Genomic DNA, 25,944 nt, shown 5'->3' on the forward strand with positions numbered 1-25,944 from the left:
GTGGATTTGAATTCACACTTTGTGAATTAATGACAACAACTAAATGCTCCCATAGCTGATATCAGAACATGCCGACTGGTCCAACTCAAAAATGGCTTCTACTTGGGGCAATGCCAGACTGAATCCATGGAGACAAACAAAAACCGGATGCTTGCAATGTTCACAATTTTTTTTTACAATGCTAATGCTAAGTTGTCCTTTTCAAAATGTGGTCAGTCAATGCCAAAACTGGCATTTGCTACTTTACAAATCCTCAGCTGAATGACATTATATTATGACAAAGCTTTTAAAAACTCGGCAGACTTGAGCACAGGCAGTAATGACTTGTCAAAACCCTGGTGTAGGCTACAGTATAGGTCCGCATGAAGAGAAAAATTGTGCCGGTGTCAATTCTGCCACAGGCAAAGGACCACAATATGACTGTTTGTCAATATGCTTTCATGATGTCTCTCTTCATATGAGGTGCTGGAGGCGTATTTATATTTTTATATTTCCTCTATAAGAAAATCGATATTCTGTTCACATCTGGTGGCGGAGATTAGCCTATCTGTTCTGATGGTCTTGGAACTATAAGTCTGCCTCTGTCACGTCCGCTGCGCCGCTGTTTGCTCTGCAAGACATTGCGAATGGAATAACAGGTGGCAGCGTGTGCTGGCCTCTCTGCCCGCTAGCATAACTCACCTGCAGGAGGGACTCAGCCTTCATGCCACTCTCCCCATGGAACAAAAAAAAAACTTGAAGCTATCTAGCCTTCAAGGAGAGACACATCGCTTCAAATTCCATCAAAGCTTGAAAGAAAAAGCATTTCAACAATATCGACTTTATGATTAGAGGTCAGCTTAATTGTCCAATCCATCCTCAACAAATGCCTTCTTTCACAGCAAATCTTAGACTGGACAAGCTCTGCAGAAGGTTGAGAAAAATCCCATTCATCCGAAAGAAAAACGCTATCACAAAAACACAATCAATAAATATAATTTGCATATCTATGATTAGGCTTTTTTTTGCCTTAAACTCTAAGTTAATGATTCTGTGTTGCCATTTAGTTGATGTGATTCTGCCACAGTGCCACAGGGTTCTCTTTTAGGGCCTCTGAAATTATAATAATACATATGTATGTTCCTATATACAATGTTTAAAGGGATTTAAATGGTTAAGTTGCCAAAACTGAATGAAAAATACATACAGAAATGATTTATATTATTAATAAAAAATTGGGCTGCCATATAGATTTGTCTGAAGAGTGAGACAGGCAGTAAATATATTTAGATCTTATATCCTATTGATTTTACTTCAAATTAGCCTAGTGCTCAGGGGTTACCATGCTTAGTGTTGTTAAATGATAAGTAAATTCTTGCATACAGAGTTTAGCATTTAACTTTGTTATTCTAAAGCTGACTCTGATTCTAAAGGTAACTGTCCACTACTATAGACTTTAGAGGGTTTAAGCTAGCCTACCAATTAGTTTACCAACTTCTTCACCTCAGCTTTCACTTCTCTCCTTAAGCTTTATATATATCCCACACCTGCCATTGGGCATTTTGTCAATAGGTTCATTCATTTTATCTGCTCCAGACAGTCCTATTCTATTAGCAAGACTTCTCTATGGGGACTAGACAAGCTGTGAGTGTGCGTTTCTATAAATATTTGGACATACAGTGTATGTCCAAACAACAACCATTAAATCAAATCAGAAAATTCTGTATTCAAAGTATTTAAAGTAGTTTTTTATAAATTTGTATTGTACAAACTACAACCTGTTGCAGAAGCATTTCATTCATGCTACTAAAGTAAAAAAAAAAAAAAAAAAAAAAAAAAGGTTTGCTGTACCTATTGAGACTGAGCAACAATGTAAACCGTATGAGGATTTCTTAGGACTGGCTTGGAAACCACTGTTTTAGGAAACCACTGCATATTCCCTGCTCCCAACACATCTGGTCAGCTCATTAACGAGTCCTTCCTAAGTTGCAGTGAGTGTGTCACGTTTTCTAATTCTGCAAACCAGAATTAAACGGTTAATATTTAGAGAAAGTCTAATTGAGTGGATTGCTTTGAAATGCTCTGCACTAGAAAACTGATATATTGAGTATTTAAATAGTATTAATGAACTGAAAATAAACATAGTATAATCAGGCACACAATCAGTCTTTGAACAAATGTTGGAATTCCCCTTTAATGGCGTATTACATCATAAACGTGTATCAAATATTCAGTGTTTATGTTTGATGAACCATCAAAACACAAGCCTGTATGTGTAAAGGAATCATTAACCATGTTTCAGGCTATTCTAAGCACTGATCGACCCCTCCTTTTTTAAGCTGTTTGGTGATTGTATGGAGTTCAGCCCCTCCCCTCCCCCCACCTCTAAAGACATGAAGCCATGATGAAGCTGCACAACACAACAGCCACTCTTTCAGCAGCTTATCGCCAACACTCTCTCTGCCTGACTCCATGCGTTCTCTGTAAATGTTTGACCATTGATTACACTCCGCCACAAATAATAGAAAAGAGTAATGAGTACAGCAGAAGCATGTTCCTTATCATATCAGCACAGAAACTAGCTGCACGCCAAGCCATTTTGGAGGCTCCCCCTTTCCTTTTAGCTTTCCCTCACTGATCACGGAGAGATCCATTCAAGACGACAACAGAGGCATCGAAATTAACCTTAATGTCAAGTTTACAGCAGTGAAGAGGGCGCGCTGCTCCGGCGTCACGTAGAGTGATGTGCAAACAAGGGCAAATGAGCAAGGGGGGAAAAAGCTCTTCTGACAGATTAGCCGGGGAAAGCACCAGTGCCCTATTAGTGTTATTGAAATGTACTCAGTGTGGAGTGGGGCGGACGCGTAGGAACACCTGGCGGAGCTGCTGTAAGCCTAAGGCCCTGTAAAGATCCCCTCCCCTTATCTTTTTTCCCTTACAGCACCTGTACCATATATAATGAGCCACACACACACACTAAAAGATAAGGATTTGCAGCTGTTCGGACACTGTAACCTTTCATAGTATTGCGTTTAGTACCTAGTATTGCACCCTGAATAGTATAGTATTGGCTAGTATATTATATTATTTCATATAGTGGATAGTATAGTATAGGCTATATAGTATCATATATGGTGGATAGTATAGTGCAGGTTTTCTTTGAAAAGGAATATTTATGCTCAGTAATTTACTAATGTATAGTACAGTATGGTACAGTATCATATAGGGTGGATAGTATAGTATAAGTTTAAAACCAGTATAGTATAATAGAGAATAGCATAATATAGTATAGCATAGGGTGGATGTAGGGTGCAGTATAGAGTAGTATAGTATAGTAAAGTATAGGGTGGATAGTACAGTATAGGCTCAATAACATAGTATAGTATATTAGAGTATAGCATAATACAGTACAGCGTAGGATGGATAGTATGGTGTAGTATAGTATAGTATAGTATAGTATAGGGTGGATAGATCTGCATAGCAGTATAATATCATGTAGTATACTATGCTATAGTATATATATCATATAGAGTGGATTAGAATACAGTAGAGACTCAATAACATAGTATAGTATAATAGTGTATAGCATAATATAGTATGGCATAGGGTGGATAGTATGGTGTAGTATAGTATAGTATGATATAGTATAGCGTGGATAGATCTGCATACCAGTATAATATCATGTAGTATACTATGCTATAGTATCATATAGAGTGGATTAGAGTACAGTAGAGAATCAGTAACATAGTATAGTATAATAGAGTATAGCATAATATAGTATGGCATAGGGTGGATAGTATGGTGTAGTATAGTATAGTATGATATAGTATAGCGTGGATAGATCTGCATACCAGTATAATATCATGTAGTATACTATGCTATAGTATCATATAGAGTGGATTAGAGTACAGTAGAGACTCAGTAACATAGTATAGTATAATAGAGTATAGCATAATATAGTATAGCGTAAGATGGATAGTACGGTGTAGTATAGTATAGTATAGCGTGGATAGATCTGCATAGCAGTATAATATCATGTAGTATACTATGCTATAGCATCATATAGAGTGGATTAGAGTACAGTTGATACTCTAATACAGTATAGTATAATAGAGTATAGCATAATATAGTACAGCATAGGTGCAGTATAGTATAGTGTAGTATAGTAAAGTATAGGGTGGATAGTACAGTATAGACCCAATATCATAGTACATCATAGTATAATATACTATAGAGTAAATATATAGTATAAGTATAATGAAGCATAGTAAAGTCTTGACAGTACAGTGTACAGAGTATAGTATAGTAATACTACACAAATGTATATCCTGAAGATTATGGTGATAGTATAGACAACTACTGTAGTTCACTACAGGACAGTACAGTACTATATAGGGCAGACACATGACAAATATATATTGTACAGTCATACAGATCAATGTTGAGTTAAGCCATATATTTTTAAAGCTGTACTGAACCAGCAGTGTGCAGTTCTCATCATCTGAGACGGGGACTAACAGGTGTTTGTGAGAGTGCGCTCTGTCCATGGTGCTGAACCTGACCGCTCAATAGACCGCCCCAATAGAACAGAGCTGCTGTGCCCCCGAAGCGCTGCAGCTGAACACACTCAACTACTCCTTGATTTTTGGATAAGGGTGTTTCTTCACAAGGACACACACGTCCTCACTTTGACTGTAGGCTTGATGCATCGACTCGAGCGGCGTCGCATCAGTGAACAACAAAGGAAGCGAGCGCTCTGATATGAAAATGCACTTTTTTTGTGTGTGCGTAAAACACATTTCAATAAAACTGCCAGCAGTTACCATGACGACACGAGTGGAAGACCCAACTCTAGCCCTCTCGGACAGCAAAAAAAAAAAAAACTTAACAGACCCGACGTGCCCGTTTCAAGCCCTACCTTGCACTCCTCCATGCACGTCCTTACTGAGTAGGCATCCGTCACGTATCGCTCCGTCAGGAGCTCAAACTCCTCATATTTCTCCTGCGCGTGCACGTCGTAGCTCTGGTACGCCTGCACGCACATGCTGCAGCGGTCCACATCGCCGGCGCGCATGGCGTCCACGCTGCAGTTCAGGAGGTCCGGCCTCGACCTGCCTTCCAGCAGATCCATGAGCGAGTACGAGTCGCAGAAAGAGAGGCGCAAGCGGGCCGCGCTCGCGCTCCACTCGCCCTCTCCTGCTTCTGCTCCCGCTCCAACTACAGCTCCCCAAAGACCCTTGCACAGGTGGTCGGCGTCCAGGAAAGTGAGGCAGTTCTCAGAGGAGTTCCCTACAAAAATAACATCTTCGTTACTCCTGAGGCTGCAGGGCTCGTGGCCCGTTCCCGTTCCCATTCCCGAGCCCGTTCCTGTGTCCATGTCCGTTCCCATGCTCGCGCACGCCGGCCCCAGGCGGTCAGAGAGCAGCGCGGTGAGGAAGAGGAGGGAGGCCAGTGACCGGCGCCATCGCCAGGCCTTCTCAGAGTCGGTGGAAAGCAGCTGTGCGTCGTCGTCGTCGTCTTCGTCGTCGTTAACGTTAACGATGGAGCTCCGGCCGCGCGCGCACCACCACCACCACCACCACCACCAGCACCAGCGCCAGCAGCGCGTCCACGAGTTGGAGCCGTCGTCTCTCTGCCGATGTCGAGCCTTGCGAGCGCCGCTGGTCATATTTCGGGCGCGCACGGCGGCACCAGCAGCAGCAGCAGCACGGGCCGACTCCACCGTGGGGGCTCTTCCGCCGCCGCTATGGTCATCGACGTGTTGGTCCGCCGCTGCCGCTGCCCTGCGTTGTCTTCCCCCCCACCGCCGAGGAGTCCTGCTGCTGCTGCTGCTGCTGCTGCTGGTGCTGGTGCTGCTGGTGGTGCTGCTGGTATTGCTGGTGCTCGAGCGATTCCGGGCGGGCGGTGGGTTTTACAGCGCGCATCGTCGACCCCCCGTGCCCGCGAGCCGCGACTCTACCGAGAAAAAGAAGCAGGCGCGAGGCTGCGGCGACATGGCTGGCTCTTCTTTTCTCCCACCCCCCACCCTTCCCTACCCTTCCCTTCCCTTACCCCCCCACCTCCTCCTCCGCGCGCGTGCCACCCCGGCGTCCCGTCCCGTCCCGTCCCGTACCGCCCCGTCCCGTCCCAGCCCGGTCCGTCTTGTCTTTTAGCGCGGCGTCCGCTCCTCTCGCCCTTCGCGCGCACAAGCTGTCCCTGCTTCCCCTGCTGCTGCCCCCGCCGCCACTACACGCTCGAGCCTCCGCCGCCGCCGCTCCTGCTGCCGTTTCCGGGGTTTCTGCTCACGAGCGCAGGGACTGCTTTCGGCGCGCCGATTCTTTACGCTTCCGCGTCCGTGGACCGAAGTGCTGGGCTCTGTTCTCTCGACATCAGCAGCCACAGTCATCTTGCTCTACTGTTGGGTTGCCGCCATGTTCGTCTTTGAAAGCGCTTTATTGAGAGCAGCAGCGTTTGCGTCATCCGAGGCGCTTTGAGGGATCTGCCCCGGCGCGCCCGATTCAACGCGAGGGGAGCCGATAGATATCGATACTGACAGAACGATACTCTAAACATAATGCCATAGGTCATAGTCTGCTCCACACAAGCCCTGAGGAAAACATACTGCATGCTGCTTTATAGAGTATGCTATAAAGGCTACACAGTGGTTTGGACGTTTGGACATACCTGGTCTAAATTTGGGTTTCTGTGAATAGTTAAACATGTGTAAGAAAAATCACCTGATCTTCAAACGCTATAAAGTTAAAGCTGTATCGTTCTGTCTAAACATTTTAAGCAAGATTAGTGTGTTATTCTGATTTGTACAAATATAGAGTAACAAAAGGGGGACGGTGGAGGTCAAGTTGAGATCTGAAAGACAGACTTTCTGAAAGAACTAGAAACAAAACCCTTCAAAAAGACCTTCAGGAAGATTTAGCAGGCCTGGAGTGGTTGTGCACTGTTCTACTGTGCAGCGACGCCAGCACAAATATGACCCTCATGGAAGAGTCATCAGAAGAAACTGTTCCTGCATCCTTACCACAAACACAAAAACACCAGAAATGTTCAAAGGTTCATCTTAACAAGCCTGAGGGATTTTGTAAACAGGTCCTGCAGACAGACCAGATTCATTTAAAACCTGTTTTTAAAGCTTTCTTACTTTTTACTTTGACTTTTTTAAGTTAAAACAGATTATATTTTGTTTATATGGTTCATCTAATAAACTAATAAATTCAACTAATAATCTCATTTAAGGTAAAGGTGCACAGTGGACTGTACAGCGAAATGTGTCCTCCGCATTTAACCCATCCGGTAGTGAACACACACTCACCCAGAGCGGTGGGCAGCCAACTCCAGCGCCCAGGGAGCAGAGAGGGTAAAGGGCCCAACAGTGGCAGCTTGCCAAGCCCGGGAATCGAACCCACAACCCTGTCGATATCAATATCCCGGCCCTCTAACCGCTGAGCCACCACTGCCCTATTTAATTTACTCATTACAACAACAAACTGACACGTAAAGAGAAGCACATAAGAGTAGAGGACTATGGTCTCCTTATCGACTTGTGTTTAGTAGTGTCTAAACTAGGAGGTATCTTTGAATTTTTAGTCTATTCAGACTAGCTGAGGTTTTTCTTGAGTAAATAACGAAGCATTTTGTAAGTCGCTCTGGATAAGAGAGTCTGTTAAATACCTTAAATGTAAATGTAAAAAAACAATTATTGCCTCATTTGTTTTCAAAGTAAATCAGCAAATAAATGTTATATTTTCTTCATCACTTGAGTAAACGCTACTTAAAATTTTGTAGTTATCATTTACACAACACAACAATATCTAAATATTTACATTTTACAGTGATTACTGCTACTGGTTAAATTGGTTACTACTACAAATATGGCTAATATTTAAAGAAAAACATACAAACACTAATAAAACTGAGTCAAAACATTTGAAAAATTGGGAAAATTACCTCATTAAATTCACAAATTTGTCTACAAATTGTAACAAACTGACCCTTGAGTGGTACAAAAATATGATGTACAGTAAAAAAAAAATTTTTTATATACTTTTCTTGCTGTTAATAAACAACAAATACTCAATTATGTGAAGTGAGGGACTGTATGATTAATTGTACAATGGATTTGAGTTGAATCAACAGTTAAATTAAGTATATTTTAAATTAAATATATTTTACATACAACCATTTTGTACAGTGTACTTAAAAAACAATGCAATCCAATATTCTACAAACTGATTTTTGCATATCAGCAATAACAGAAAAGTATAGATCAGCAGGTCAGTAGTTACAATGTTCTTTTCCCTTTTAACTTATCATGTTGTCCGGTGTTTATTATGACAGTGACACTCTCAGTATGGAACTACAAACCAGTATCTATTATTTACTATAGATAATAGCAGTTCTTTATAGACTGATTTACATATTGATAATCATGTTATGGATTGATCTTTTAGATACTTACAGAAAAGTCCACAACGATATTATGATAATATTTACATGCTGATAATACCAGATCAATTCTCAATATCCTGCTTGAGTACACAAAGTCATATATATTGACACTTTATTAAAACCACATATCAATTCTTACAGAAAAATACTCACGATAGGAAAGCACTGCACTGTTAAAAGTAAAGGATCCTTGAGGAACTTCTGGAAACCTCTAAAGGTGCTTTGAAAAACCTTCAAGGAACCTTCTAAAACCCTTTTCTTAAAGGTTCCTCAAAGCTTCAAATTGAAGAACCTCCAAAATTACCTGAAGGAACCTTTATTTTGAAATGTGAAATTGCTCTCTGTGTATAATATGATATATTTCTATATTGATAGAAACAGACTAATGCTATTGACTGACAACTTGTCAAAACCCATATTTATTAACATCAAAAGAAAAAAATACACATATAAGCACCAGAACAACAGACTATTTACATTTCAGTAATTACAGACCGATATCTGTAGATCGACATTTACAGTGCAATACTCAGTTATATCAATATTTTATTATTGATACAAAACATTGCATGGAGCACCATAATTACACATCAATATTTACAGAACAACACTCGCGCTGGACGAGACTTACATATTGACTGATTGTGTTTCTTTTGAAAACAATCAACTATCAATCTAAATCAGCTCTATTCAATAACCTGTTTTGTGGTGAGAAAGCTTTTAATAAGCGCTTTCAACAGGCAGTCCGTTTAAAAACACAGTAGCACAGCAACACGATTAAGCTCATGAATATAAGGAAATCAGCAACAGTGGCGTCCTGCGTGTAGAAGGCCTCATTTGGCAGTGTTTATTTGTGTAAGTCAAAGCATGTCAAACTAATTCTGTTGTTCAAATGAATGTAACGTGCTCCACACTGACAGACAGCCCATGAACACTATTTAGACATTATTTATAGCAACTATTTAGACAGTGACGTCTCTCCCATATGAATTCAATCTGTGTCAGCAAAATCTCAATGCTTCCAGGAACTGATTGCACACAGTGTGGATATGCAGTAGTTACAATGTTGTAAAAAGAGTCTATATATATATATATATATATATATATATATATATATATATATATATATATATATATATAGTATATATATTAGAATATATGTACTATTTATATATATATAATATATATATATATATATTATATATGTAATATGTAATTGCACAGGTGTAATATATGACATACATGTTATTTTATATAAGGTAAAGGTGCATGTATTTGTCACTGTACAGTATATACATATACATATACACTGCACAGTATATATATATATATATATATATATATATATATATATATATATATATATATATATATATATATATATTATTGTATTATATATTATATATATACTTTTATATTTACAGCATATAAAATATCTCTACTTATAAGTTTGGTCAATTCTTTGTTGACTACAGCTACATTTAAGGAATTCAGCAGACATTATTTCCTTGAGCGACTTACAAAAGAGCTTTGTTGTTCTCTTGGAAAATATTCCTAGCTTCTGTTGAATAGGCTAGAGTCCAAAGATACCTCAAGCTTAGAGGCTGCCAAAGACAAAGTCAACATGGATACCTAGATACACAAAGCTCAACGTAATCTACCCTTTACCTGAAGGTAAAAAAATCGAAGTAAGACACTAGTGACAATCACAAGCCTTTAATATTTTTGCTCTTGCTTTAAGTAGTAAGTAAAGAGACTGGTCTTCAGTTGGAGTTTGAAGAGAGTAAGCGATTCTGCTGTTCCACCACCCTGGTGCCAGGACAGAGAAAAGCCTAGACGCTTGTCCTCCATATAACAGACATCTCGAGGGATGGTGAGTTAAGCCATGCTGTATTCGAAGCTCAAGGAGCTCTTGAAATGGTTCAGGCTTTGACCATTGATATCAGACACAGAGAGGCTGGTCACTACTGTAAAGGCCAGGATTACGATATCTATTAACCAATTTTTTGGTTACATGCCCTGCATAGAAGTCTAGGGAAGGACAAGCCAAAGCACTGGTCAGGTTCTCTGCAGTGGTCCCTGTTTTTCTATTTTGTCTCACAGTGGACAGCCATATGGTATAGTGTGAACCTGTCGCATTCACACACACACACACACACACACAGACACAGGCAAACATGCACGGTGTGTTTTGACCTGAAGCCTGACACATGAGAGGTGGCTAATCAACAACATATGTGTCCTTAGCTTGTGGATCGTCTGCCAAATTGCTCTTCATATCAGTGGCGTGTGGTGTGTAACTTACAGGTGACAAAATCTGTACCAATAATATAACAGATATCAAGCTGCATCGGGTACATGGAATTGAGTTTATGTGATCATATTAGAATCTTTCAATTCATAAAGACCTACAGGCTTATAAAAATAAAGAGAGACAAGCAATCATGCTGTGTATTCATACTTCCTTATCAGCTTCGTATACATACAGTACTATCAATCGATCGATCAATCAAGTATATGATGGTGGCGCTGGCATTGTTTGTGGTGGTGGTGATGGTGGTCATGGTGGTGTTGTTGGTGGCGATGGAAGTGTTGTTGGTGGTGGTGGTCATGGTGGTGATAGGAGTGGTGATGGAAGTGCTGGCATTGTTTGTAGTGTTGGTGTGGTGGTGATAGTGGAGGTGTTGTTAGTGTTATTAAAAGTTAGAAAGATGATTTGAGTGAACACACACACACACCAGTAAAACACACACAGTGGACAGTAAGCACACGTGCCCGGAGCGGGCAGCTATTGGGTAAAGGGCCTTGCTCAAGGGCCCAACAGTGGCAGCTTGCAGAGCCTGGGTATCGAACCCACAATCTGTCAGCAATAGCCCAGGGCTCTAACCGCTAAGCAACCACTGGCCCACTGATCGGTTGGCATGGAAACATTCTAGGGTAAATGTGTCCTTTAACATTAGTTCTGGTAGGTAGACAAGAAACCAATGACCAATATTTGGACTTTTTAATATTACTATTAACCTAATAATTATATTAGGTATGGGAACAAGAAGGGTTTTTTGAGTTATGTCATCAAAGAACCATGTGTGCCTTCCTAAAGAACCTTTCAGTCTGGATAAATGGAGAACTTGGTGGTTCCTCTGTGGGAAATGTAGGACATAGAAGTGATTAATTTATGACAGGAACCAAATTCAGTCCTTTTACAGTGTCACCTTCAAATAACCTCCAACGAAGCATGATTATTATTCGAAATATATGTACATTCACATGTTTCACGCTGTTATTTTAGATGGGTGTAGTAATGACCTTGTGAGAGTGAGAAATAGAGAGAGAGAGCAAAAAAAAATGCCACCTGCTTGCTTTCACCCAGAAGATACATTGCCTTGGAGATCGGCATGAAGCATTTGGCCTAGATTTGTGAAACCCAGCCAGAGGGTCCGCTGTGTCCGTTTTTCCAGCATCAAAGAGGACCACCCTGCCCACCTTTATTAGACACTGTAAAGTGAAGAGAGAGAAAGAGAGAGAGAGAAAGAACTGCAGCAACAGAACTGCCATAGAGGGCCTGGCCACCCCTACCTTCTTGACAGGGAAATGACACGGTGATTGCACGGCTCTTTCATCATGGCCACATGGCGAATTGTGTTTCAACATTTTGAAGATCACTGTGTTTGAAGGTGAGATGATTTATGTGTTTTAATAGCTGCCAATTACCAGCGCTGCTGACCTGAGTGGACACTGATTGAGTTGAATTGAAAAATATATAATACATTTTTTTTCTTGGGTTTAACATGTTAGCATAATTAGCATTATTAGATGTCAATAAAAATCTGTGGTTCTTTTATTTTTATTTTTTTAATTCTCTAGTTTTATCATAAAAAATATATTTTCCCTTGCTCTATAAGAACACCCCCCTCCCATCCAGTTCATTTACTGAAAATAAGCTGCAAAAACACATGAACTAATTTTCTAATTATTCATCCTACCACAGTTTAGCCCCGCCTGTTTACACTGCAGAGCTCTAAGTGCTTTGTGAATAAGGTACAAAACAAGACAGCCAATCAGAACAGAGCTAAAGCTATTATATATGTACACTGCTTTCATTGAGTATGTTAAGTTGTTATTTGATGTAAATAGTAAGTGATGGGGTAAAAATGATAAGATGCAATTTTTACAAGCCTGTTTACAACCCTGTTATTTTGCCTCATGCTGTTTTGTATTTTATGGTGGGCTTGTGAAAAAAAGACAGATCTCTGCTTTTATTGGCTGGTTTGTGTCACTGTGACGGCCTGCAGCTGCATAGCATAGCATAGCCTAGCCTACCTTAGCTTAGCACTGTAGCACTAACAAATGATTTAATGAAATGAATTATATCTTACAGACAGTATTGCTGTCTTCTTTGTGTCCCCTTGGCTTGGTGTACGGTAAGCTAGATAAAGAAACTGCACTCAGTTGGCCCTATTCCTTTCTTTGGTCAGTCTAGCATTAGCTTTTAGCTTTTTAGCCTCTCCCCCGACTACTGACACAGTTCCTCCGCAGCAGGGTACCTTGGCAATTAAGAAACCCTTGCGTTTAGCCCTGAAAGGCTTTTGCTAGTGGTCTGGGTGGATGCAAATTTTGAAGGCGTGGTTATAATTAGCTAAGGCCATTGTAACAATGTAACACTTTTGGTGTTTTGGAATTGGCCCATTTTTACAGCTCTGTTTTGGTTATGGAGACAATTTTTTTGAAGGAGGCATTGATAAAGTGTCCAGTGCAGATGATATATGCCTGTACAGAGATACACACATAATAATTGGTTACAATATTTTAAAGAACAGTAGCATTTAGAAATCTGTGAAAGGAAACCATGCAACTGAATACTCCATATTCGTACTTTTGCTTAAAAAATAAAATAAAAATGAATGAAAAAAAACACATAGGCATCCAATAGAGATGTAGTGTGAGCAGATGTGGACTTGGACTGACCATTCACACTGATAACACCATCTCTCCATTCCTCAGCGGAGAATGCGGAGCACTCAATCCGCAAACAAAGCAGAAAATCAATACGTTTCTGACATGAGCATTCTTTAGGAAACCCCACCAGGGGCTTTATCCACAGGAAGATGAAAATATCAGCCGAGAGGAGGCAGGCTGTAATCAGCGTCTGGAAATAAAATACCTTTTTACATACATTCATCCACACGATAAACTGAGGTTGTTTTGCTTACAAACTGGAACAATATCAGCATTATTTGCAATTACATTTTATGTCAAGGTGCTTTAAGAAAATGTTATTTTCAAGGTTCCTTGAAGGTTCCTCAAAGCAACTTAAGAGGTTCCTCCACAGCTTCAAGTTAAAGAACCTCCAAAGGGTACCTGAAAGATTCTATACTTCTAACAGTGAACAACATTGCTTCTGAAGGCCTCCGAGAACTTGGTGATACCGCAGATTCCTCCAAAATCTTCTCTAACCATTTACTAATCATCTGCAGCTGACGTGCTGCACCTGTAGAAATAAATGTGGGGATGTCCTACCTTGTCCTCACAAAAAAATTATATGTATATTAATAGCATTTTATAAACTATTATTAATTTTGTTGTTGTTGTGGCTTTTATATTGACCTTTATATATACTTTTATGTGTTGTATTATCAAAATAATACACACATAAACTGTCATCTTAAGTAGATAGAGGCAGTAAAGCTTAATGCAAGGCGGTGCCGCATAATATCTAAACCTAAATCTCCATTAAAAATGTCTTACATAATTAAAAGAGTGTTTAATGAGAGAGAGTTTCTGCTTGGAGCAAAAATTAAGAACTTTGAAGAGATCAAGAAGCCTCTGTCAGCACAGGCAAAAGCAGCAACTAGGTGCCAAGGGAATTACCCTTTACAAAAAAAGTGATTAGATTCATATTCAGTTAGTGGTTAGCATGGAAAATCCTGTAGAGAAGCCTTTAACATTCCAGTGATGTTAACTACAGAGCATTTTAATTCACAGTCGCCCAAACCACAGAAAAAATGTCCTCATTCGCTCAATCTACTGCAGCAATTCCAAAATCTCCTCCACAAACTCTTTCGGAAAAGCTTTATCACTTCAAAGGGAAGGTTTGCAAGAAGGTCGGAGATGACACTTAATCACTCAGCATATGGGTTTATCCTCACTCGGGAAATGGGTCATAGCGGGTAGAGAGAGAGAGAGAGAGAGAGAGCAAATCCAGTGAGAATTGGTGCGCACTGTCAGAGCTGGAAAACTAACATCAACCAGTCTCCTCCTGCATCTGAGAAGGGATCTAAGATTCACATGGCTGATTCTTATTAGAAGAAGTATAAGCAGTTGCCTAGAGCGCATAGAACACAGAGAACCCTACTAATACATAGCTGTTATTTTGTTTTGACTCCAAAAAATAACCAAAAAAACACACAGAACATTATATTATATTATATTTAATCATTTATATTTAATTATATTTTTATTTATATGTTATTTGGTATGTTTTTCTTTATATTGCCATATTAGCACTTCAATATTCCATGTTTATTGCTTTCTTTTGTTATGCAATGCAATTGTTTTATGCATTGTGTAATGTTGCTTAGCATAAAGACTTTTTTATATACAAAATAGTAAAATGAGGCCCGAGGGAGTATGTTCCCTCAAATGTTCACAAACAAAATGTGGTTTGAACTACAAATTGCTGCTGTCTCTCTATTCTTAGTTTTCTCCATGGTTTGAACCCTGTCACTGCTTCTGTACACTGAGTAAATAATCCAGCATAAGTGGACCAATAGAAATGCTCTAAATTACATGGAATAAACTGTTTTTAATTGGACAAACTAATTATAATATCAATGTTATATTATTAGTAGTATCACTTTATTAGAGAAACAAAAATGTGTTTCCATTATATGTCAGCTGTTAATCTTTATATACAAATCTGTATGTCCAAAATGTACTTTTGCAGTGTGTTAACACTTATGTGCAAATGGTTACAGAAGATTAAATTCATTATATGGCCAATTTAGGAATTGCAGTATTGTATTTACATTCTAGATATTTAACCTTCTTTAAATATCTTTAACCTTTTTACAAGCCTAACAAGCCTTTTAACAAGCCTAAGGACAGCTGATGGGCCGAAAGGGTCATTACAAACCTATATTACCAAAGAATAGCCCTGTAGTTACTGAGTGTAATAAGCCTTGGAGTGTTAAGGGGTTAAGCTTAAAAAAAGCTTCCTATCAGCCACACAAGTAACATTTACAGAAACATGTAATTTATAGAATCCATGGCTCTGTGGGGAACCATGAGTGGTTCTTCTATACTCTTAACAATAAAGGTGATTCATGTGGTTCTCTGAGTGGTGCTGTAGAAGAGCCATGTTTGTAATAGAGAGGTGTAAGTGTGAAGAACCTTTCAATTGGTAAAGATCAAGTGAAGAGCTGCGCCCTATTCACTATAAAGTGCACTGGATTTGGCCAAATTTGTAGTGCACTGTAACAGTCCCTATGGAGTACCCATAATTCATTGCTTTGTTTGAAGATTGCTCTGAGGAAGACCAACATGTCGCACACTGATGACCTCACACACACATAATGAGGTGTCCGAAATCATTCAGTACCTTGTTGAATTACGTTCCCTCTAATAGTGCCCTATATAGTGATCTGGATTATATAGGGGATAGTGAATAGAGCACAGTTTTGGAGGTTCTTCACATTTTTCCAAGGTTCTTCACACAAGAAGTGGTTATTCTATGGCATCACTTAAAGAACCATTTGGCATCCCTTTATTTTTTAAAAGTGTATGACAAAAAACCCTATATACTATAACCTATATACTTTAAGGGTGTATGTATCTGTACAGTTTTCTTTGGCCTCCGAAATGACTAACACGCAACAGACCATCCAATATCACAATATATTGTTTAATCTCTAAAGGAATAATCATAATCATCATTAATTCCAAGAATGGAGAAGAGCATGCTGCCATACATGACATTACCATGGAACATGGCGAATCTGCCAGGCCTCAAACTCAGCATAAGTGACCAATATCCAGCTGTCCCATTTAAGACATAGCTGTGCAATGTATAAGAGGAGATGCTGATACGCATTCAGCATCCTTTGAGATTCTTTTGAGAACAGGCCACATGTCTGCCACCAGGGATTCACCCCATCCACACACAATAATGGAACCATTACAAAGCCGCCCCTGAATGGAAGTCCAATGGCCTGACACTGCTGGATGCAATGATGGCAATAAAAGCAGCATTTGGCAGGAGGCAGAAGTGAAAGGAGCCAGTTGGACCAAAGCTGTGTCATAGATTCCATATGCCAATCTGCAGCCGTGTATGCTGCTTTACTTGGCTTCATTTAAAAGAGATTAGGAATGAAACATAATGAGGGACGGACAGTGTGCAGATGCTGGAACAACAGCCTACTCTCACAACTAGGGAGTGTGCACCTACACCACAGGTTATCTGCTCTAAAGAAGTACAGGAAAGGGTCATGCAACAATGGTGTAGTCCATGATGGAGGTCTGTGAGGTATGATCAGGTGGCTCACAATTTTCATGTCTGAGCCAATATACACTTTGACACAAGCCCAAAGAAATGCAAGACAGTGCTTGCCTTGAATGATGTTTTTAGGAGATCTCCTTAATATCTCTGTAGTTTCTCCTAGTCAGCATGTCTAGAAGTGTCCTGCTCCTCAAATGTGTCTCCTAAGATGAAGACCATAGTAATCTCATGTGTCTCCTCTTGACTTTTAGTGCAGATCTTGATCGACTATCACATTGTGCTCAGATCTAATACTAACACTACTAATATGAACCATTCAACACTACCATTCCTCATTCAGGACATTCTCTGTTCTCTACGCACTGTTCTTGAGCTAATCTGAAGGCCACATGAAGTTTGGAGGGAGGTCTGTAGCGATTAACTCTGCAGAAAGTTGGCGACCTCTGCGTTCAATGCGCCTCAGCATCCGCTGACCATGCTCTGTAATTTTTTTACGTTGCCTACCACTTTGTGACTAAGTTGCTGTCGTTCCCAATCGCTTCCACTTTGTAATAATACCACTGACAGTTGACTGTGGAATATTTAGTAGTGAGGAAATTTCACAACTGGACTTGTTGCACAGGTGGCATCCTATCACTGTACCAAGCTGGAATTCACTGAGCTCCTGAGAGCGACCCATTCTTTCACAAATGTTTGTAGAAACAGTCTGCATGCCTAGGTGCTTGGTTTTATTCACCTGTGGCCATGGAATTGATTGGAACACCTGAATTCAATGATTTGGATGGGTGAGTGAATACTTTTAGCAATATGGTGTAGCTGAACATATACCAAATACATAAAACCACCTTTTATTTTATAGTGTTCTTGATTCTTGATCATTTAAATTTCTTATCTCTCACTGGAATTGCAGATAACCAAGCTGAAGCTTTCATATTCAGAACAGCTTATAAGAAGAACCAGATCATTGGGAAAGACTCTTTGTATTGAAGCAGTTGAAGATAAAAGAGGAAGTAGATGGCCAGCTACAAGATGCAAGGATATTAACAGAGGAACTGTGAATGGGCTTTTAATAAACCTGAAGATACAAATAGAGGACAGGATATTCTGGAGAAACACTATTCATCTGATTATTTCTGTTTAAGATAAATAAAAGTCAGCGCTGATTGGACAGTTGTTGTGTTAAGTGTTAATAAACTGAAGGTGTTTAATTAGGGTTACAAAGCTTTAGGCCTTACCTTCTGAATGATTTGGGCTTTTTCATTAATTAAGAGTATTTCCTTCTCATTCAAAAAGAAAAATGATCGTGTCTTGAAAGAGGTTAATTCAAGACAAGAAAGAGATCTCTTCCGACACGAAGGATTCCCTGGCTGCATTAATCCCCTGTCATAGAAGAACATGATTCCTGAAGGCAATACGAGACATGGTGGTCTGAAGAACCTGTTTAAATTTATGAAAGCCTCCACATGTCAAAGTTCAATACAAAATCAAGATTGTTCCTGGAACCATATATGTCCAAGAACTATTGAGGAACCTTCATTTTTAAGGTCTTCTCCTCAAGAGTTAAGAACATATTTGGGCAAATCTATCCATTAAACAACTCTCTATGCTTTTCCAGTATTCACTGTAAAACATAATCGGCAGGGTTGTCCATACCACCTGTGGACTGAAGAATAAACCCTCAAACATCAGGACCCCCTTGATGCCCTCTTTGGAAAGTACACAGTTCTTCATTAGAAAAACATTACAGAACGTGAGCCGACACCAAAAAGTACCTGTTTGCTTTGTTCTCCATCCTGTTTTGTGTAATTGTAAGGGAAAAATGTTTGGAGGGGTTAGTTATCCAAAAGGAGTCCGTGGACTCATAGCTCTAAGGTAATACGTCCCTTGGGCCCAGGAACGTTCATTTGCAAGGCAAATCCAGCCTTTATTAGTAAACGTCTGCTGGCTCTCCACACGGGGTGCCTCATTTCTGTCAAAGGCACACAGCCTCTTCCAAACGATTTATTCCTGGCAAGACCGGGAGCAACAGAACCCCTTCTCCTGCCGTGCTCAGAAGATAAGTCCAATTACCACTGCTAACTGATTAAGACTTCAACTTTTCAGAGGACTCAGCCATCAGTTTCCGAGCAACAGCGACCGATCAATGTCCCTCCTCTTTAAACGTTACTCCTGTCTCTGCCTCCTAGGAGAAAGCAAAGATTCACATTTCACAATAGGCTCGTTCTGGGAAAGAACCAGGATTGTGCTCCCTCTATAGATCATAAGCAGTGAGCCCAGCTAATAAAACATCATAACAGGTAAAGGGAAGACTTGCATTGATCTTGGATGAGCATTCATTTCCCATAGTCTAACCCTGACTCTAATAAGACAGGCCACAAATCAGGTCACAGAGTGAGCAGAACGGCAGCTATGGGCAATATCGACCATTACAGACAAACAAAAACCCAACACAACAACGCAGGTGGTCACAGTCCTTCAGTACTTCCCTGACCTTTTCCAAACAGGAACCTTTCAAAGATGGGTGCACCCCTGCTGCCAGCACTCAGGGAGCGATTTCAGCTCAGACTCCTGTTGTCCTTCTACCTGGCAGCTATGCCCTCGCTTTCCTGTCCCTCTAGCAGCAGTATTTCCTCATTCCCCTTGGATTACCTTTATAAAGGGCTCTTAAGCTGCTCTCATCCCCTCTGAGCAATGTGGGTGAATGTGTGTGTGTGTGTGACAGAGAGAGAGAGAGAGATGCATTTTCAGGTTCACTAAAATGATGCTTTTAGAGGGAAAAATGTCATCAGCATTTTCAATGCAGCCTGATAGAACAAAAGCAGCTCAATATAACTTCATGTGAACATAATCCTCTTAGGGAATGTGATGTAAACTAGCAGAACCCATATTCAGGAGGCTAGCTGTTAGCACGGCTGATACCGAGCACGTTTCTGGCAGCTTCTGGATTACTGTATATTCTTTCTCAAACATCTGTGTCAAACGAGCAGCAGCAAGTCAAAGCATGTGATCTATAATTCATGCATGCTTGACAAGATGCCGAAATTAAACTTTTCAAGCTTGAGAAAAGACCTACATTTCTTGGGTTGTACCTCATTTCAGCTTACACCCCAAAGAGTAGTTTCTTTAATTCTTCTATGTAGAACTATGACAACTCCAAGAACCATTTGTAAGCCTAAATGATTCTTGAGTGACTATGAATGAGAACCCTGCATCAGTTCTACACCAATGAGCCACAGTGAGTCAGTAACCACGTAGAAGCATTGTGTAGTCCATCTGTTTCTCTGCACCTCTACTTGGTTCGCCTCCTTTCACCCTGTTCTTCAAAGATCAGGACCTCACAGCAGTGCTGCTGGAGTGTTTAAACGCTGTGTCTCCTGACTGTTCACTTTATTAGACACTCCTACCTGGTCGCTCCAACTTGTAGATGTAAAGGCAGAGGCAGAAGCTCATCTGTTGCTGCACAGTTTGGTCATTGGTGTTGGTCGTCCTCTAGTTCTTCATTAGTGGTCACAAGACGCTGAGTGGTAAGTGAAGTGGAAAGTGTGAAAACAAGGAGGTGAAATTAATGTTATGGCTGATAATAAAATATTAATAACAATTTTATTAACATGTTCAGCACTTTACATCTCCAATCTTCATGCACATCAACAGTATACACAACTTCTCTAAAATATAGAAAAATAAATGGCAAAAACAGCTGCAATTGTTTCATTGTTCTGCAACATGATATAAGGCCTTCTGTAAAATCTTCAAGGATCGAAATAAATTAATACATCTTATTTGATTAAAAAAATATGAAAGTAATCTTTTTTCTGTCCTAGATCTCCGTAAAGATCGGATGAAATATGAGAACATTTTGTAGAACTAAAATGACACTAAAAAAATGCATGTTCTGCTACAACAAATCTGGTTAAAAAGCTCATCAGTGAATCACTCTAAAAATCTGTGGATTAAAAACTGACTTCAAGAATTAATGATGGCTGACATGAAGAGTAGTTACAATTACGTCTGTTACACCAGGTAATCATTATCATTCAGTAAGTGTCCTGCTTTGATCGAATCAGTCACCCATGTTTCCTGAACAATCTTGAACTTCTTCGTAAAGAGACGTCGTAGTGTCCTCAGGGCCAAGACCCTCGTCTGCTCTGCCACAACTACATGTGAGATGCCTTCCTGCAGTTGTTCCTCCACTGTGCCTCCGTGAAAGCGGAATTCCAGTGCCCGAATGTCCAAACATGTGCCCTGAATGACACTTTTTGGGTCATTGATGTCAGTACAGCGGTCAAAGTAGGCACAGCATGGCCTAAACATGCTGGTCGGCAAGTCATCCCAGCCAAACTCCTCCTCTACTGAAGCCACGAAGGTCGGCTCTACCTCATTAGTAGGACCAATCCTCTTGAAGACGTCCCTCAGCTGCTGCTCATCAGTGCCAATGTAGTAACTGTCTCCATAGCAATCATACTCTTTAGCAAAGTGCTCCCGGGTGGACGGTGACATATGGATCATGTGCCGTGGTTGCCATGGTAGCACCTGTTTCCATTCCAGACATTCCAGCAGCCAGGAAGCCCATACCACATCATGTTGGTCGGAATGGATGAGGTTCTTCACCCTCATGTTCTCCACGCCAGCAATGACGCAGTATGTGTCCTTTCCGGGGTTCTGCACCACGATGCCTCCGCAACGGGCCACGGCCTTCTCCAGCTCCGCTTTGGAATGGCTGTCACTTCCATTCATCACACAGAACTCTACATCTTCAAACATGTCCGTCTCCTTGGCAACTGCAGAAAGGTCTTGAGCCTTAAAGTGGTTGATTACGCCAATGGTCTTCTTGGGCTTGGGACCAAGCTTACGCTTCTTCCTGTCCGACTGGTCTTCCTGGATTTGCAGGTGCCTGGACGCCAGTTTACCCGAAGCCTTAGTACGGAACTGACTGAGCTCATCCAAGGTCATGCACTGATGCCACTCTTTGTCCTCTCTGATCCTCTCGATCCGTGGGAAACGCAATGTGCAGTTTGTCTTATACATGTCACTAACTACGATCTCCGCCGCTTTGACTTGGATGATCACGGAGTTCCGTGGCTCGATGTAAACCTCAGGCTTCTCTGTTCCACACAAAATGGCTGCGGGAGGGTCATTCTTGCGGTAAACTTTCCAGTGCTTGGCCAGTTTTAGGCCTAGGTCATACAGCTCCTTCATAGTGTAGCCTGACCCAATTCGACAGATCGTATGGAACACTGTGGGCTTTTCTCCGGGACTTGGTGATTCTGCAACAGCGCAAAGGAAGTGGGACAGCATCCCACTCCGTCTACCTTTCCCCCAGTAGCCACCCACTATTAGCAGATCCAGTTCGTCCATGAGACCATCCACGTACTCGGGTTTGATCTTCAGCCACCCTTCGCCACGCTTGTCTGGCTTGTAGATGGACATGGGGTCTTTGACCATGATCCCTTCTTCTCGACTGTCGATGGCTTCGTTGAGAGCGTTTACCACTTCCTGCATGGTTTTGGCTTCAGTGTTAGGCACCAGCTGGATCCGGCCTTTGATGGGTGTGAACACCGTCTGCAAGGTGTCGTAACGCTTTTTGAGAGGCTCGTTTCCAAACTTCTGGTCGTTTACGAGCAGAACGTCAAACACACAAAAGCATGTCTGTAAATCAGAGTCGTCCACTAGCCTCTTGATGTCAAACTTGCTGCCTTTTTGCATGAAGGTCTCTGTGGTGGGATTATAAGCCATCATCTCCCCATCTAAGATGCAGTTTACCACATGAGGCTTAAAGACATTGTGGATGTATGGCGTGAGGGAGCCCTCTAGTGGTGAGGCTCCAAACTGCTGCGTATACTCATAAGAATTGCGCGTGTAATACTTGTAGACGTCCCCATCTTTATGAAGTTGGATGCGCTCACCATCTAGCTTGGTCTCGATATAAAAGGGCTTGTTCCCCATCTGTTTTTCTATCTGGCGGATGTTGGCGACGGCTGCTAGCATGGGTTTGAAAGCAGAGAAGAGCCCAATGGACACCTCGTTTAAGGAAACGGAGGGATTATGAAGCTGTCTGCACACCTTATCCAAGTCTGTGGTGACGTTGTAGAGTTCTGGAGCATCAGGGTGGAAAACCTGGAGCACTGTTTCCTTGCTAACTCCAAGCTTCATATCTTTCAGGATCATACGAATGAGCCACTTCTGTTCCAGTGCTGAGCTCTGAGTTATCAGATGCAAAAGGCTTTTCTTCACAAGGTCCTTCTGCTTGCTATCATTATTTATTGCTACGGTGTCCAAAAAGTCATTGACATCTTTAATGCTTAGGGTCCCCTGGCTAGTGCATCTCTTTTTAATAACAAAGTAAGCTGTAAGAGCGAAGTCTCCTGCTTCTCCTTGGGATGTAGTGGGGGCTCTGTAGTTGAGAAGTTTATTGGCTTCTGGGCCATTTTTCGGGAGCCCCAAAACCTCAATGTAGAGTTTGGCTAGCATGTTTTCTTTGATACCATAGGCCATTCTTTCCCTTTCAAACGGAGGCACAATCAGACGCATGGCTGGATAGAATGAGTCTGTAGTGTTGGGACTGTCCTTGTGAAGAGCGGCATGAAATTTTCTCCACGAATCCATGAACTCTTTTAAAAATTTGGCTTTATCTGGTCTAACTTTGGCTTTTTGTATCTTCTCGAGGACTGTGCAGAGGTGAAGAAACGGCACTTGGGCAGCAACAGACGTTGTGTCATTTTGGGTGGTTTGAGATGTAGCACCACTTTTGGATGTTCCTTCCATTGATGCTGAAAAGTAAACAAAATATAAACTATAAATATAATATGTTTTTTACAGTCCTGCTGCAGTTGATAGATAGATAGATCTTTTATTGATCCAGAGGAAAAAAATAGCATCCAGCAGCATAACACAGTTAGTACACAATAGTAACAGGTATAGACCAGACTCTGATACAGAGAAACAGGTACAGACAGGACTCCTCCACTAAATGTTTAAAAAACTTGTGGTGTCCAAAGGTAAAGTAGCCAATATACATCCAGTTGGATGAATAAGTGAACAATAACATGCCATAAATATTACCATTATAAGAAACTACATAAATGCAAACTGCTCATGACTGTGGTGCGCCCAAATTCATGACTATCTAGAAGAGACAGGTGATCTGAATGTGGCATGGGCATTTAATAAAGAGTGGTGGAATTATTGACCTTATCTAGACAATTAAAAACAAGATTTATTATTATTTTCATCATCATTAAGCTTTTTAAGTATATCATTATTGAATCGTGTCGATATTATTTTAGACTGAAATGCTGGTTTGGATACAACCAAATAGCCTAGGCTGAAACAGCTCACACTTACACGGTATGATGTGATACTGTTAGCTGTGTTTGATTATTTGTGGTAGTGAACTATTTGAACTATGAGCTAAAAAAAATATTGCCTTTTGCTTTTATAGCCTTGTGCTTTTACACATCTGGAACATCTGATTCAACTCATTCATTGAATAAGTCAACAAACTTCTCATATGATGAATCAGATGTGTTTGAGAAAAGAGCTTACAAATGTGCACAGGATAAAACTCACAAGAAGACCAAACGTATTTCAGCTGATTATTATGATGATGCATTTTTAGGCTGTTTTTGTCCAAATGTTCTGTAATTGTTTTTAAACTGAAAGGACTTCATGCTGGTTAACCTATTAAAGCGTGAACCATGAAATAATTCGGTATTTTTTTAACAAATTGACCCTTTGACCAGTCACAAAAAAGAAATTAAATAACAATTTGCATATGACTTTTATTATGGATTTATGTATCTACTTAGATACGTAATTTCACAGCTATAAACCTGTACTTATTTTTCTGGTGCATGCATCCACCAGAGAAGAGCAACAAAAAAAAACATGTATCTGATCTCCTTTTTTATTTCTGTATTTAATTTCAGAATTTAGTCAAATATTACCAGAAAGGGTTACAAAATCGTGCAATTTCTTTAAATAATTATTTATAATAATGGTTAAGGATTAGAAAGAATTTACACTAGTAGTTCACACAATCACCAGCAAGAAAACAAGACTTAGGCTCATTGCACACAGCAGATGTCTTTACTGACTTTTGTCGCTATATCTATGAAAAGTTGTGTATGAAAGTCATTAAATAATGGCCTAAAGCGAATAGAGATGAGGTTTGATCACAGTCTAATGACTGTCAGACAGGAGGGAGGGAGAGTAAAGGGTTGACGTGCATCGACCTAAACCCCACGTTTTAAAAAAGCAGCGAAATCAGCAGACCTGAGGCTATGAGACGGGGTCAGGAGTGAAGGAGCTGAGGGTCTGGAGCTGTGAACTTGTCAGCAGGACACTGCTTCGATATCTTCTGAACCTCTTCCGTGTTTTGATGGAAACTGAAGCGATGGCGGAAGCGACGGCGCTTGTGTTGCGCCTCTGATTTCAAAATAAAAGTTCTAATATTTGGGTTAATGTCCAGCATGGTCTCCTAACTGAGTATTTATTTATTTAAAAATTTAAAACTAAAAAATTGTCATATTTACCTACGTTTTATCGTGTAATGCAAAAATAAGGTACAGACTTGGACGTGTTAGACTCACTCGCAAGAATGCGCTAGTTAAATGTACACTTTTTTAAAAGGTCGATCAGTTACAGGTAACAGCATGCAAGACAAGGTTTTCACTCAAAGTCCAGAAGCAGCCTGAACTCCGCACTCTGATCACGGCTCTGATTTCACCAAACCAGCACTTCTTCTCATCTGAACGGGCAGCTGCGCACATCAGCCCTCCCGGGTTGAGCGTTCCGTGTGGTCGCTGCGAGTGGGCTTAAGACCACTGAGCTGAGAAGCCCAGATGGTGGCGCAATGAACCCGTTTGTCTGAACTCGTCTAAACAGCATGTACTGTATTATAATTCATAAAATATATAATAATAATAACAATAACTAATGTTATTATTAAATATTTATTTTAAAAAGATGTATTACAATTCATAATTATAATTATAATTAAAAATGTATTTATTTTGAACTATTATATGAAT

General features: G+C 40.5%; 2 protein-coding genes across 2 annotated transcripts in view; both read right to left on the reverse strand.

Annotated features, from left to right (window-relative positions):
- nalf1a (NALCN channel auxiliary factor 1a) overlaps window positions 1-5,980 on the reverse strand; it is a 91,789-nt gene extending 85,809 nt beyond the window's left edge. Inside the window, exon 1 of the mRNA XM_072657766.1 lies at window positions 4,898-5,980. Coding sequence (XP_072513867.1) covers window positions 4,898-5,647 — 750 coding nt within the window. The 5' untranslated portion in view covers window positions 5,648-5,980. The remainder of the gene's footprint in view (window positions 1-4,897) is intronic.
- Window positions 5,981-18,435: 12,455 nt separating this feature from the next.
- On the reverse strand, window positions 18,436-25,281 carry lig4 (ligase IV, DNA, ATP-dependent). Its single transcript, XM_072657047.1, has 3 exons — window positions 25,187-25,281; window positions 20,320-23,682; window positions 18,436-19,097 (listed from the first exon to the last, which is right to left on the reverse strand). The coding sequence occupies exon 2, from the start codon at window positions 23,675-23,677 to the stop codon at window positions 20,927-20,929; it is 2,751 nt and encodes a 916-aa protein (XP_072513148.1). The 5' UTR covers window positions 23,678-23,682; window positions 25,187-25,281; the 3' UTR covers window positions 18,436-19,097; window positions 20,320-20,926.
- Window positions 25,282-25,944: the final 663 nt, after the last annotated feature.

This window comes from Salminus brasiliensis, chromosome 15 (assembly GCF_030463535.1).
Source record: "Salminus brasiliensis chromosome 15, fSalBra1.hap2, whole genome shotgun sequence".
In the NCBI taxonomy this organism is placed as follows: Eukaryota; Metazoa; Chordata; class Actinopteri; order Characiformes; family Bryconidae; genus Salminus; species Salminus brasiliensis.